The following is a 12679-nucleotide window of genomic DNA, read 5'->3' as shown; positions in this document are numbered from 1 at the left end:
ATCAAATCTAATGCTCAGGTATATGTGTCAGTGTGCCTTACCTCTGGTTAAACTTATTAAACTGGCAAAATTGGATCCAGACATTCTGTGGTCGTGGAAGCTATGTGACCACATAGTTGGTGCTTCATAACGTGCCACCCAACTGCTGATGAAGGGAGAAGAGCTAAAGTGCTCCTCTTCTCCCCAGTAAATCCATGCCCAGCTGAACATCCTTCTTCGTTTATACTGTCCAGCTTTTTCAGTGTCCAGGTGTTGTCTCTTGCTTTGTACTTAGCTAGCTTGACAGACCCTGTCTTTTTGATTTGTGTTCACAAACAGCAGTACAAAGGGGTCTTGCTCCAAAAGTAGGGTTTTTTGGGGCTTCATTGATAAAAAAGAATTGTAATTGCATGGTATTGTGAGATCCCTGGCCTTCCTTCTTTTTCTTAGAAAATGAAAGGAGAGTCAGGTCTGTTTTCACCTCCCTGGTCTGTGTGATCAATAGGATGTGTGCCCTAGGAAGAAGTGTCCATTACCATATCACCAGGGTGAACAAGTTAAAAATAACAAAATGACGGTACCAGTAAAGTATTGCCAGCCACCACTTGCTGTATAAGTTGCCATGGTGTTCTCAGCATTGCTCGTCCTAAGAATAGGGGGCAGTGTAAATACACTGATACAGTAAAGGTCAAGATACTAAAGGCTTCTCTTGTATCTAAGGAGCTGGAGAATTTTGTGTTTTTTTTTTTTTCCAATAGCAATATTGGGAAAATACTAGCGAAATAGAGCAATATATAGATTATATAGCAAGAAACATCGATACTTTTCATCCTTTTGTTCCTACCAGCTACTAATCTATAGTTTGAATTTCTTCCCATCAGTTTCCATTTATAATGGATGTATGACAAAGTTACTAACATTTAGAGAGATGAAAGAGGTTATCTAAGCCTCTCAAGGGAGGTAAATTCAGGGGGGCTGGATGTATGCTGCCTGTCTCTGCCTGTGCTCCTTTTTGGGAGGGTACTTTAGGTGCATTGCCTTATAATGCATGTAGTTCTCTTGAAGTCTCACAGGATCATTCTCACAATAGAGTAGTGTGTCAGACATTGGGAATCCCAAGGCAACTTCTAAATTCCAGTTGCTGCATGGAAGAGTGTTTCTCTCTTCTGTCTGTGTATTTTATTTTTCAAATGTGTATGGATGCTCAGCTGGTGACTTTTCTGTGCATTTTAGAGTGGGGAGCAGTAATCATTTACAGCAGCAATTGTATACCTACAGATAGCTCACCACCTCACAGCTCTGTAGATAGACAGAGATTAACCTTTTCATAGGTTAATGATACCTCTTTAAGAATGTAATAATGACTGATGACCCTCAAGGTGCAATAGAAAATAAAAGTCTGTCATCATCCTGTTCAGAGTTATTATTCACATCTGATATTATGACACAAGGATTGAAAAACCTGGGCAGAGAGCTAAACTCAGTGAGTGGAATAATTGCAGAGAAGGCCCGTATTCACTACGCTGATGCTGTAACTATTACTGTTAGTATGCCTGACTAGTTACTTCTCTAAGTGAAGTTAAGTGCACAGATTGCAAAAGGACAGGCAGATGTGTTGGAATGGGGAACTGGAAAATGAGAAGCTCTTATGCTTTAAGTGGCAAGAAGCCACTGTGCAGTGTGTATTTGTAGCCTGTCGGTACTTGTAAACACACTGAACAGCACGTGACCCTCAACCACCAAAATCATATCCCCCGTAGTCTCTGAATGCACATCGTTACAGGTTACTACCCTGTAGTTGGAGCATGTAACTGAGGATAGGGCAGTTACAGTGCCCCTCCTACAAGGTGCTGTTGCCTAGCGTTAGTGCTGTTTTGTTAAATAGAAAAAATAGATTTGAATCAGAGACTTGCTCTACTTTCTGTGCCAAGGGACACTTAGTCCTCTTTTACTGCTGACCCCATTCTTGTTCTTCTGCGTATCTGACTGCGTGTGAGACTTAGGACACAGTCTTTAAAAAGGGTAGATGGCACTGTTAATGCTCATTGGCACTGTGTCGTGAAGAACTGTGGAGCCCCCATTACAATAGGGTGCACTGTGCAAAAATCTGCACAAATGAATGGTAAGAAAAGTGTCTTACAGACTTTGCAATCTAAAATGACAAAAGTGGGCAAAGCTGTGAAGCAGGGAGACAGATTACTACATACCAGGAAGTTTTTAGGGCCATAATAAACTTGCTTGTTCCCTTTTCTTCTTGGGCTTTTGGAGGAGACAAGTGCCAGGGTAGGAGCAGAGATGAATTCCATGTCAAATGATTTGATGTTGCATAGATTTCATATATTTGCATATTCTTTTGAGCTCTCCCAGTCTGGGACAAAGACTCAAATTCTGTTTTTCAAACGAGAAACTTCTTGAAAATTGACAATTGAAATTTTCATGTATACATAGCTGTAACGTTTCATTTTCATGCCAATATTTTTAAACTGAAACTGATTTATATTAAAAATGGAACTTTTTTGTTTGCAAATTAATGAAAAATCCTAGCTTGCAGAACAAGTGATTTTTTTTGCAAACTGCTTTGATTTTCCAAAAGAAAAAGTTTTGCTGAAAAATTTTCATCGAGTTTCTATGTATATGCAATATACACTTTTGAAAATAGACTGCATCCGAAAGAAACCGTCAGCAAAATCATTTTTAGTGTTTCAGAATCTTGGGGATATGTGGGATAGATCCATGCTATTTCAAACTTTTTACATGAACTGTTTTAAGAATGGAGCTAGCTATCTGTAAATTGTGTATGTATCTAAATCAAACATCATTCTTCATTAATTTTTCCCTACTGTAGATCCTCTTCTCCTTTGTATCCTTACCTCTATTTTCTCCCCTTTCACCCATCCCCTGTGGTACTATGCCTCTACCAGACATGTTCCTTAGGGCATGACCCAGTTGTCTTTTAATTGACCACCAATGTCGTGCATGTATAATCAGGTACTTCACAGCTCTGTGTTTTGCTCCCTGTGGGCAGTTACATGAAAGCCAGATTGAGCCAAAAGTAAGCAAGCCTGACTCTGAATTTATTTGTGCTGGAGTAACTCCATTGTCTTTAGCTGAATTATTTCCAAATTGCGTCAATACAAGGGTCACCAGAATCCAGGTAGCCAAAAAGAGCCAGACACTGTTCTTTTTGCTGCCAAAGGCAGAACTCCCTCTAGTTTTTGCAGCGATAAGGTTTGACCCAGTTAGAATAAACAGAAGAGTTACAAGAATAAGTAGCCCAATTTGGTGTTTAGTTTCCGTGTTACCTTTATGAAACTTTTTCAGTCAATGGCAACAGAATACAGAAAAAAGCCCCAAACAGCAACAGTTCCCACCACCACTACCACCGTTCCTGATGTTCCTAAGCGCAAGCCCTGGCATAAGCAGGTGCAATTCCTATTGCCAATAGCATCCCTTTCTGCTAGGGGCAGAATTTCCTGCCCGTAGAATCCCACATCAATGTTTTCCTTACCTGCTGAGGATGAAAGAAATGCCATTTTTTGCTGACCTTTGCTTTCCAGCCAGTTTGCACTACTTAACTTCATCCTTATTTACAATACTGCAAACTTGGCCTAAGCTGAACAGAGAGACACTGACAATTTAAGTTTCTCTCTCTGGTGTATTTTTATTGGTGCAATGAGTCATTGTGGAGATACTTTTATGTATGGTATTAATATTGCTTAGTAACATTATCAATAAGGTCCCCAGTCAACTCCTGCAAGTTTGCTAGCTATGCTGAAACAATAATTTCATATAAAATGAAGGTAACGAGGTCATATTCAGTATATCCAGACATCTTGAGTAATAGTATGCAGATGTACAGTAAATATGCATAAAGTGGTTCCTTTTTTTTTGGCCTGCTTTAAAAATCTGTATATATTATCAAGTGTCAATAGTGTTGCAGCCTTAGACCTGCCACATAGCCTGTCACACAAGAAAAGCCATACATACGTGTAGCAGCACGCTGAATGCATGACCGGGCCTGTCAGTTTAGGGCTCATGGCATTACTGAACAAGTTCGACTTGTTTAGGGTTTCTCAGCACCCCAGATTGTAATTATTCCTCATTATTTTGCACAGTTGTCATATCTTTGGGTCTTGTCCAGGGAAACCTAATACAGGCCATGCATAAACACACAGCCAAGCGTAGCTCTCTGAGAATTTTTCATCTGATCGTTTTGGCCTGGTTTTGTTCCTGTTAATGGCACCGGCAGTAACTCTGGAATGCCCTGCCAGCTTTTCCAGGGGTGTCTCTGAAGGAGACACCCATCTGCGCAGTGTCATGCTGAGCTGGGGCTCAGGCAGCTGATCGTCTCCTTGTGCTCCTTCCTCGGCTGAGTATTCACCTCGCATATTCATCCTGTGCTGCACCAGGGCTCTCTTCCATTTTGACAACTGCCTGGGGACATAGGCTGTGCAAGAGTCCTCCATGTGCAAAAGAGCTCATCAGGGATGGACTCTCTGGCTGTAGTTTCCAGCTGTGACCTTTCTCATGAAACAATAATCCTTCAGTTCATGGCCTGATGAGGTACACTGGAAAAGAAGGAACATGATAGATCTGGAAAGGCACTTTTAAACTCACGTCTTTATGGCAGCTGAGTGCTGTGTCTTGCATGTAGGTGCAAGGATGCACAAAGATGCAGAACGTACAGTACTGTAGACCCCCTGTGTAACCTCTTTTGTGGTCAGATTTAGCTTGCTTTTTCCTTCAGAAAACTGAGGAAGAGAGATAATAAAGAAAAAAGCATGCAAGAAAAATGAATTGCTGCTATCACGAGGCTATCAGTAGATTCTACTGATAGCTATATGTGTTTATACCACTGTTACTCTCACCCAGAACACTACAAGTGCTGTTTGTCCTACTGGTTGCAAAAGGTATGTCTGTGACATCCAGTGCTCCATCCTCTCATGTGCAATCAAAGGCTGGGTGTAACGAGAACCTAGGCAAGAAATTGAGACTCTGAAAGTCAGGATTATGGCTGTACCTACTGAGAGATGTGTGCTGCACTCATGGATGAGCCATTTCATTTCTTCTTTTGTAAAATGGATTTAGCTATGGGTGACATAAATCACTGACTTGGTTGATCTTTGCAGAACATTAAGGTCCCTTACTGAACCGCTCCATGTCAGCAGAAAGAAAAGAGGAAGATACGTGTGCCATTGTTAGTGCATAGCAGGAAGCTAGTTTATTGCGAGTTGCATTGCCTAAGTGTTCAGAGGATATTGTTCAGACACTAGAAAATCATTTAAAAACAGCCTTATTTTAAAAAAATCATTTAAAAAGGAATAATATTAAAACAGATCCTTCCTTATCTGTTGTTTAAGGCATTCCAGGTGACAAATGGGAAGGCTGAGGGAGCTAGGCAGGAAGAGGCAAGATGCACTGCTAATATTAAGCTTAGAATATGAGTTGAGTGACCATAGAAATGGACATTGTACCCTGATAAACTGCGGCTAAATCTTTCATCTTCAGAGGAAATAATAAGATGATTTTGTTGAGAATATTTTGCTTCCCCATTTTCCAGCCCTTTCATGATCTGCATTCCTTTTTTGTGTTTTACTAAATCTTCAAAACCTAGCTGACCTGGAAGAGGCTGTGTGTGAAGGCAGGCGCTGCTTCCGCAGGCATGTGTGCACACATGCACCCACTGCTCACTCAGATCCGACTCCCATCACAACGCAGCCCTGGAGCCGCCCTCTGTTCTCAGCTTACCTGTTACAGAAAGTGAACAGTAGCCTAAACAGCTTCTTGAGTGAAGCTGTTTCCATGGCTTTCATGAAGGACCTCTCCTTTCACTTGGCCGTAGCGTGGTTTGCCCTAAAGGAGCGCTCCCAGGGTTTTAGGTCCTTTCTTGGGCGCTGAAGGTGTCGGTGCAACAGCACTCCAGCTCTGTGTGCGGTCCCAGTGCTCGGGACTGATTGCATTAAACAGCCTCTGCTCTGTCCGCATGGTGATCCAGGTTACCTTTCCGCAACCTTAATCTTTGCTAGGAAGTCAGCAGATAGCAAGCACTGTATATGCCCCTGTGGTGTGCCTGCTAGGCTCCTTAAACAAGAATGGAAGGAAACTGTAAGGAAAAATGATAGGATCAGTAATGGTGATGTATTTCTGGTGTGTGCATGCCTGTTAAAAATAAAAAATATAGAAATATAAAAATTCCATTATGGTACATCATATTTTACAACTTTGCAGAGAGAAAACTCTTGGAGTTCGGTTTCTAGCATTATCAATTCCTGTTTTCAATCACACGACCTGCTACTAGATGATTCACTGAGGTTTTGTCTCGAATTAGGGAGGCTCAGCCCTGCTGACCCTGGCGTAGCACCAAGCCCTGGCAGCGCGCCCCAGCAGCCTCCTGCACCCTCACAAACCCAGCCCCCTGCCTGCACTTTTCTCGCCTCTCCTCTGGGGTTAGAAATGACACTGTTCATGATCTTGTTTACTGTCTTTTCTGGCAAAAGTTTATTTTTGATTGGGCAGTGGCAGAAAAGGGGTTCGTTCATGTTGTTGATTTTTTAGTTGCAGTGCTTCTTGGCCGATTTGGAAGTATGTTCTCTTCCTCGCTCAGCCCTTGTCCAGCTGTCTGTCCGTCTCCCATGAGCAGAGGATTTACTGAGAGAGACGTCCTGCAGGATTTTCTCTGGATCCACACTCCCCCTTTTCAAAACTCACCTTTGCTTGTTATTTTGCTGTTCTATCCATCTGCATTGCTTAATTGAAAACTTGTTTTTTAATAGGGTAATTGGTATTTGAGGTTAGGTTTTCATTACCGTGAATAAATCACGCCATAACGCTCACAGAAACACAGTTCCACCATAAGATCACAGATAAGATGCATCACAGGCCTGTCGCATGCTTCTCAAAGTGATGATTCAGTTACAGGCCATGCAGAATACTAAATAAGGATACCCAGTTTTGTATCAGTTGTGGGTCATTTCTAAATACAAGATAGCCAGAAGTCTGTATGCAAAACCGTCCTGTTTGTATGCACTGTTTTTTTCTGTGAGCTGCATGTTTGTGTATCACAGAATGTATCCATAACTGCAGATGCGTTTGTGTGTCTGTTCCTGTTGAGCTTGCCAAAAGCTACAGTAGCAAGTGGAGTCAGGCACTAAACATTGTAATCTCACACTGTTATTTATGTTTTTTACACTTAATTTCTTTTTAGGTGCTGTTTTTGTTTTTAAATTTCCATTCACCTTTCAAGAAGGAATAGCAGATTGTTCTATAAAACAAATGGCAGAAATAATGATTAGTTATACGCAGGTAAAAGATGTTTTTTTCAAAGAAATGGTAAGCAGTTTTTTTGGACAATACCTCCATGACTGAGGAAGCTAAATTCCACTTTCAAAATCAACATGATATTTGGGATGTTTTTACTCTTGAGTGACAGTGGAAAGGTACTGAGGTATTTCTGGAGATGTAATCCAGAACCCTGAACCACCTCTTCTGCAACAGAAATGCTCTTTATGATTTTGGCTGGGGATTGCAGAGGTGCTGCAAGTGAACATGTATTCTCTTCATAAACTCACATTGTCCTGATGCATTTTGTTTGTATTTTTTATCAGGCTGGGATGCCATCATGGACTGGAAAGATGTCTTATCAGGAGGAGAAAAACAAAGGATGGGCATGGCTCGGATGTTTTACCATAAGTAAGCATTTTTCTTTGTTTGTTAAGCAGTATCTGAAAGGAAGAATTATGGCCGTTTGCTGTAATAGTTTGAGCAGCAGTAGACTTTAATCTCCATGCCATACTGCTAGACCATTGCATAGGAACACCAGCCTTACAGTTTATTCCTATAAGCTCTGCTTTTTTGTTTGGGCAATGCTTCTTATGCTTTGCTTTCGGCAACATTTTCCAGATGTTCCTTTCTTTAGCATCTCAGGCAGAAAGATCTTCTCTGGGTCTGTAGAGGTATTGCAGAAATCTGGTGCACTGTTGTTGAAGTTATGGGAGTTTGAAAGCCAAGCTCCAAACCTTTTCAATTTTGGAGACTGTAAACACTGCAGAGGCAGCGCAGTCTGTCCATAGCAGTGGGGAGAAACTTTCTGAATTGCTGTAGTAACTGCATGACTTGTTGACAGGACAGAATAATAATAAGACAAACTAGGACCTAGAAGTTTGATGGCTATGCACTCAGACAGACCAGGAAATAAGACCCATTTTTCTTGGAAGCGTGAATAAGGCCTGGGCACTTTGTGTTGTTGCTAGCCAGCTTCCAGGCTTTCCGTCTTGGGAAAACAGTGCTCTCCTCTGATCAAATCCTTTCTGTTGTTCTCTCAATTAAACATCATACATGGGAATACTGTCCAAAACATAACAGAGTAATGTACTTTATCTGCTTTTGAAAGGCCGAAATATGCATTGCTGGATGAATGCACGAGTGCTGTAAGCATTGATGTTGAAGGAAAGATATTCCAAGCTGCAAAAGCTGCTGGGATATCCCTGCTTTCTATAACACACAGACCTTCTCTTTGGTAAGTACACTCAGGAGTTTGTAATGGTCCTTGCTTTTAGCTTTCTGTCTGATGGTGGACTGGCTTTTAGACAGTGGTCTGTGTACTAGGGCAGTTGTTTAATCAATACCTACTGTACTATCTAAGATAACTTGACTACAGTAATAGAGATGTAAATGCATTTAACATTGATTTTTTTCATTTTTGGGCATGTATTTATTCTTCCGTCTTTTTTTTTTATAATGTATTTCAGTTATTAACTATTAATAGCAACATACTGATAGCTAAGAAGCAATTAATTAGTCTACCATATCACAGCTACAACAGATATCACCAGATTATTCGGCAACATGACAAGAAACATGAGCTATGTCTTGGGAAGTTTGCCTGTGTTTGGGATTAGATGAGCAATGCGGCAACTGGATAACCTACTCCTTGTTCTTTCATAGGAATTAATACATCCTTTGTTTTAACCTCAGGTGTGTTCTGTATCTGCAGTGTTTGTGGGCTTTCAAAATGTGGTTGTCTATTAAAAAGTAACTACTAGACTTCTGATAAAGATCATTCAAGTGAGGTAGTACTGAGCATGGAAGAGTCCATCAATGGAAAATAAATATATTTGCTGAGTACATAAAACAATCACATACTTCTAAAGGGCAAAAGTAGATCAAAAAAGTGTAAACTGGCATTAGCAGTATTTGGACTATGAAGTCCTGATCTCTACTCTCTGAAGTTCTGAAGTCCTTGATCTCTACTCTCAGATTGTTTGCTTTTCTAAGCTGATGACAAAAAATTCAGTACTAATTTGTTACTCCAAAAAGGAAATGTCCATCTCCATCTGCTGCTCTTAAAAAGAATGGCTTCCCCAGCATTTCTCCTTACTCTGTGTAGATGGTGACAGTGAAAAAGTCTTTCATTGGATCAGGACCTCATTTTGAAGAAAAAATGGAAATTCTGATAGAAAAAAATTGTCACATAGACATTATTTTAAAAATAGTTTAGTTTACACTTAAAAAGAAAAGTGTTATCTAAATTTTAAAAGAGTTGGGATTATTTTGAAACCACTGCTCAAGAAAACAGATATTTGAGAGCATCCCAGCTACAAATAGTGATGATGCAGAGGGAAGTTCTGGAAGAGAGCTTGTGGGGAAGATCTTCTGAGTTTACTTTCCTGCTGAGATTACTTGTTTTCTAGTACTAACGCTGTTCAGGATTTTTGGGATTGTCCTTGTAACTGCAATTATCAAAATTATTTGAAAAATTAGAAATTTGTGGGATCAGGAACTGATAAAAACAGGTGGATAGATGGGAGGTGATCGCCTTCTAGGAAAGTAAAAAAGTGTTCAGTGTTCAGAAATAAGTATCAAATGCCTTTAATTCAGGTATGCTTCCATAGGCACTGCACTGCATAGACAGAAACAGGGGTCACATGCTGTGCTCTCAAGACAACACCAGGAAATGTGTGCTCTTTTATTCAAAATATTGGCTGCTTTCCTAGACCGCAGCAATCAGCCATCTCAATCAGCTATCTTAGCATCCTGATTTTTTGATTTTTGTGGTGGAAAAATAGAGGAATCAGTTAAACATTGAGTGTCACAGAGAATAGCATACAAGAAGTGGTGAATGTAAGCCTGCAGTTAAATATCATTTGCATCTCATGTCATAAACTATGGAAGTTTAATAAACTGTCACATTGGTGACAATCCTTGGTGGGATTTATAATCACTGTTTTATGATGCATCTCATCTTCAATAATTTATAGTGATAAATTGCATGGTTGTAACAGCAGCTCTGAGAGAACTCTCTGCTCTCCCTCTTGCACCGCCTGATAAATTTTTTGCCAGGTCTTGACAAACTCCACCTGTACACCTTTGAATATTTTTGGTGCACACACCCTGATACTTACTGAAAGATCTGTGACTCCTACTCAAACTTTTTTATTTTGGCCCCTTGCAAATCACACAGTGTTTTAGGACTGGAGGTTTCTTTTAGTTGAACTGATAAAATGCAGGGAAACAGAGGTGTAGTTCAAACAAATTAGAGTTTCATCAGTAGCATCAGGTGCATGTGCCTGCCTAAACATCTTTTCTGCTAGGGCGTATAGCATCTCTTAGAATGTGAGATAAATGCGATTAAGTGGGCCACACGTTCCCTTTCATTCTTGGGAAGGGAAGGGACCATTTGGATGTGCAGCAGATTGAAATCAAGAGGAGGGTGGGTCAGGCATTGCGTGATACATATCTGTATTGTCACTTTGTACCTGCAACCAGGGGGAAAACGAGTGGGTAGGTGTCACCCCTTCTTCCCTCGGGGCAGTGGGGGCTGTGGCTCCCTCAACTTCTTCTGTTAGTGTGACAGGCAGAGATGCTCGGGGAGGTCGGAGTGGGGACTGGCATTCCCAAAGGTGAGGGGAGCCTCTCCTGCTGCTCTTCTGAGGGCTCCTGGAGAAAGAAGAGTCTGGCCGAGTTGTGGTAGAGGCAACTGCAGTGGCAGCCCACATTTCTAAGAGGCAGCTGGAAAGAGAGGCAGCAGGCCATGAGGATCCCCTTCACGGCAGTGCGGGCTGCTTGAGGTGACACCTGCCTTAGCTCAGGAGCCCAACCAACACTCATACCTTGTTGCTGGCTTCTCATTGCAAAATTTCACTAGAGGCGATGGCCATGGGAAGTGCCAGTGACAGGCTTTGAAATACCCAAATCCCCTGCAAAAGAATGCTGTGCATTTCTGAGTCACTGAAAAGCTTTTAAAAGTCTTACGCAATGATCCAAAACTGGGCAACACTCAACTTCCTGAGAGACAGCACTCAAAATAGATATCTTGCTCAAAAGCTGTCCCAAGGAACCTAGCACACAGCCAAATTTCTGCGCGAAAATGGACCATCTGCTCCCTAAGCCATTACTAATGTTTTAATTTCTAATGCAGGAAGTACCACACTCACTTGCTGCAGTTTGATGGACAAGGAGGCTGGCGTTTTGAACAGTTGGACACTGCTATCCGTTTATCACTGAGTGAAGAAAAACAGAGACTAGAATCTCAGCTTGCAGGAATTCCTAAAATGCAGCAGAGACTGAATGAACTGTGCAAAATCTTGGGAGAAGACTCGGTGCTTAAAACAATGGACAAAGAGGAATAAATAATTTATGTTTTATGTTTTTAAAAGTATTTTTTTAGTTAAAAGCATTACAAATTCAGACATTATCCTTTGCATGTATTGTAATAGAGGCTTAGAGCATAGAGAAGCACAGCCAGCAAAAAATAATGCTCTGAATGCTATGTAAGACTTTAGCATTTTAGTATTAAGGAAGAAAGTGTTTTGAACTGTGAAAAGAAAATAAGCAAGTGCACAGAATATAAGATTAGTCATTGCAGCTTATATTAATTCCTAGTGAAAGCCCAATTCACTGCAAAAAACTACCAGCACAGTTAGATTTTCTAGGTGAATATTTGCTTGAGACTTGGCCTGCAGAATGTGCTCTTGTACCAGGTCACTGTGTGCGTATGATATGCCTGCTACGCAGAGCAAACCTGGCATGAAACTCAGGCATGGAGCACGGCAGAGGCAGCATCTGGGTGAGTATGCAGATGCATGCAAATATCTCATTTGGGTATAAGAAACATTCTTTCAGCCCATGTAAAATAAAACTCTAGTTCTACTACTGAATCATGTGCACAACTTTAGCTGCATTTCCATAGGAAATAACACAGTAGGCTGACCAGAAGATAACTGTCAGAGCAACCAACTGCGCTCACAGCCAAGGAGGGGATAGAACAAAATACGTAATATACATCTGCTGTACTTTATGCCGTTATGCATAGCTTCAAAGGCTCTTTGCCCTTCGTGATACATCAGTTGCTTTGGAGGATTATTTATGTCCCCTATTTACTAACATCTGATGGATGGATGGAGCACTGGGCCTGGCATCAGGAGACTTAGCTTTTACTTGACTAAGTCATTCACTTGTTCTGTGGACCTGATCCTGCCAGAATCCATCTCTGACCCAGTTCCTCCATCTGTAAAATCGCAGTATGGACACTTGTTTGTTCCATAAAATGCTTTGTGATGAAGAGGGCTGTAAGAGAGAAGAATGTTGGTTTCTAACAATACACTCAATTCTCAGGCATGGCTGTCCTGCCAGTTAAAATGCTCAGCACTTATAAGGGTCTGTGAAACTGAGAGCATTTTGTAACCACTAATTAATGCCTGCC

The 12679-nt window shown here is 41.1% G+C and overlaps 1 protein-coding gene across 1 annotated transcript in view; it reads left to right on the top strand.

Annotated features, from left to right (window-relative positions):
* The window catches only part of LOC112976176 (ATP-binding cassette sub-family D member 2-like), a gene marked incomplete at its 5' end in the record, with an annotated part of 35545 nt that extends 23925 nt beyond the window's left edge, over positions 1-11620 (top strand). Inside the window, 3 exons of the mRNA XM_026087132.1 lie at positions 7584-7668; positions 8369-8494; positions 11396-11620. Of these exons, the coding sequence (XP_025942917.1) occupies positions 7584-7668; positions 8369-8494; positions 11396-11606 (422 nt within the window). The remainder of the gene's footprint in view (positions 1-7583; positions 7669-8368; positions 8495-11395) is intronic.
* Positions 11621-12679: the final 1059 nt, after the last annotated feature.

Source organism: Apteryx rowi, unplaced genomic scaffold (genome assembly GCF_003343035.1).
Source record: "Apteryx rowi isolate R43461 unplaced genomic scaffold, aptRow1 scaffold_703, whole genome shotgun sequence".
In the NCBI taxonomy this organism is placed as follows: domain Eukaryota; kingdom Metazoa; phylum Chordata; class Aves; order Apterygiformes; family Apterygidae; genus Apteryx; species Apteryx rowi.
This window is presented reverse-complemented; position numbering and strand designations above follow the sequence as displayed.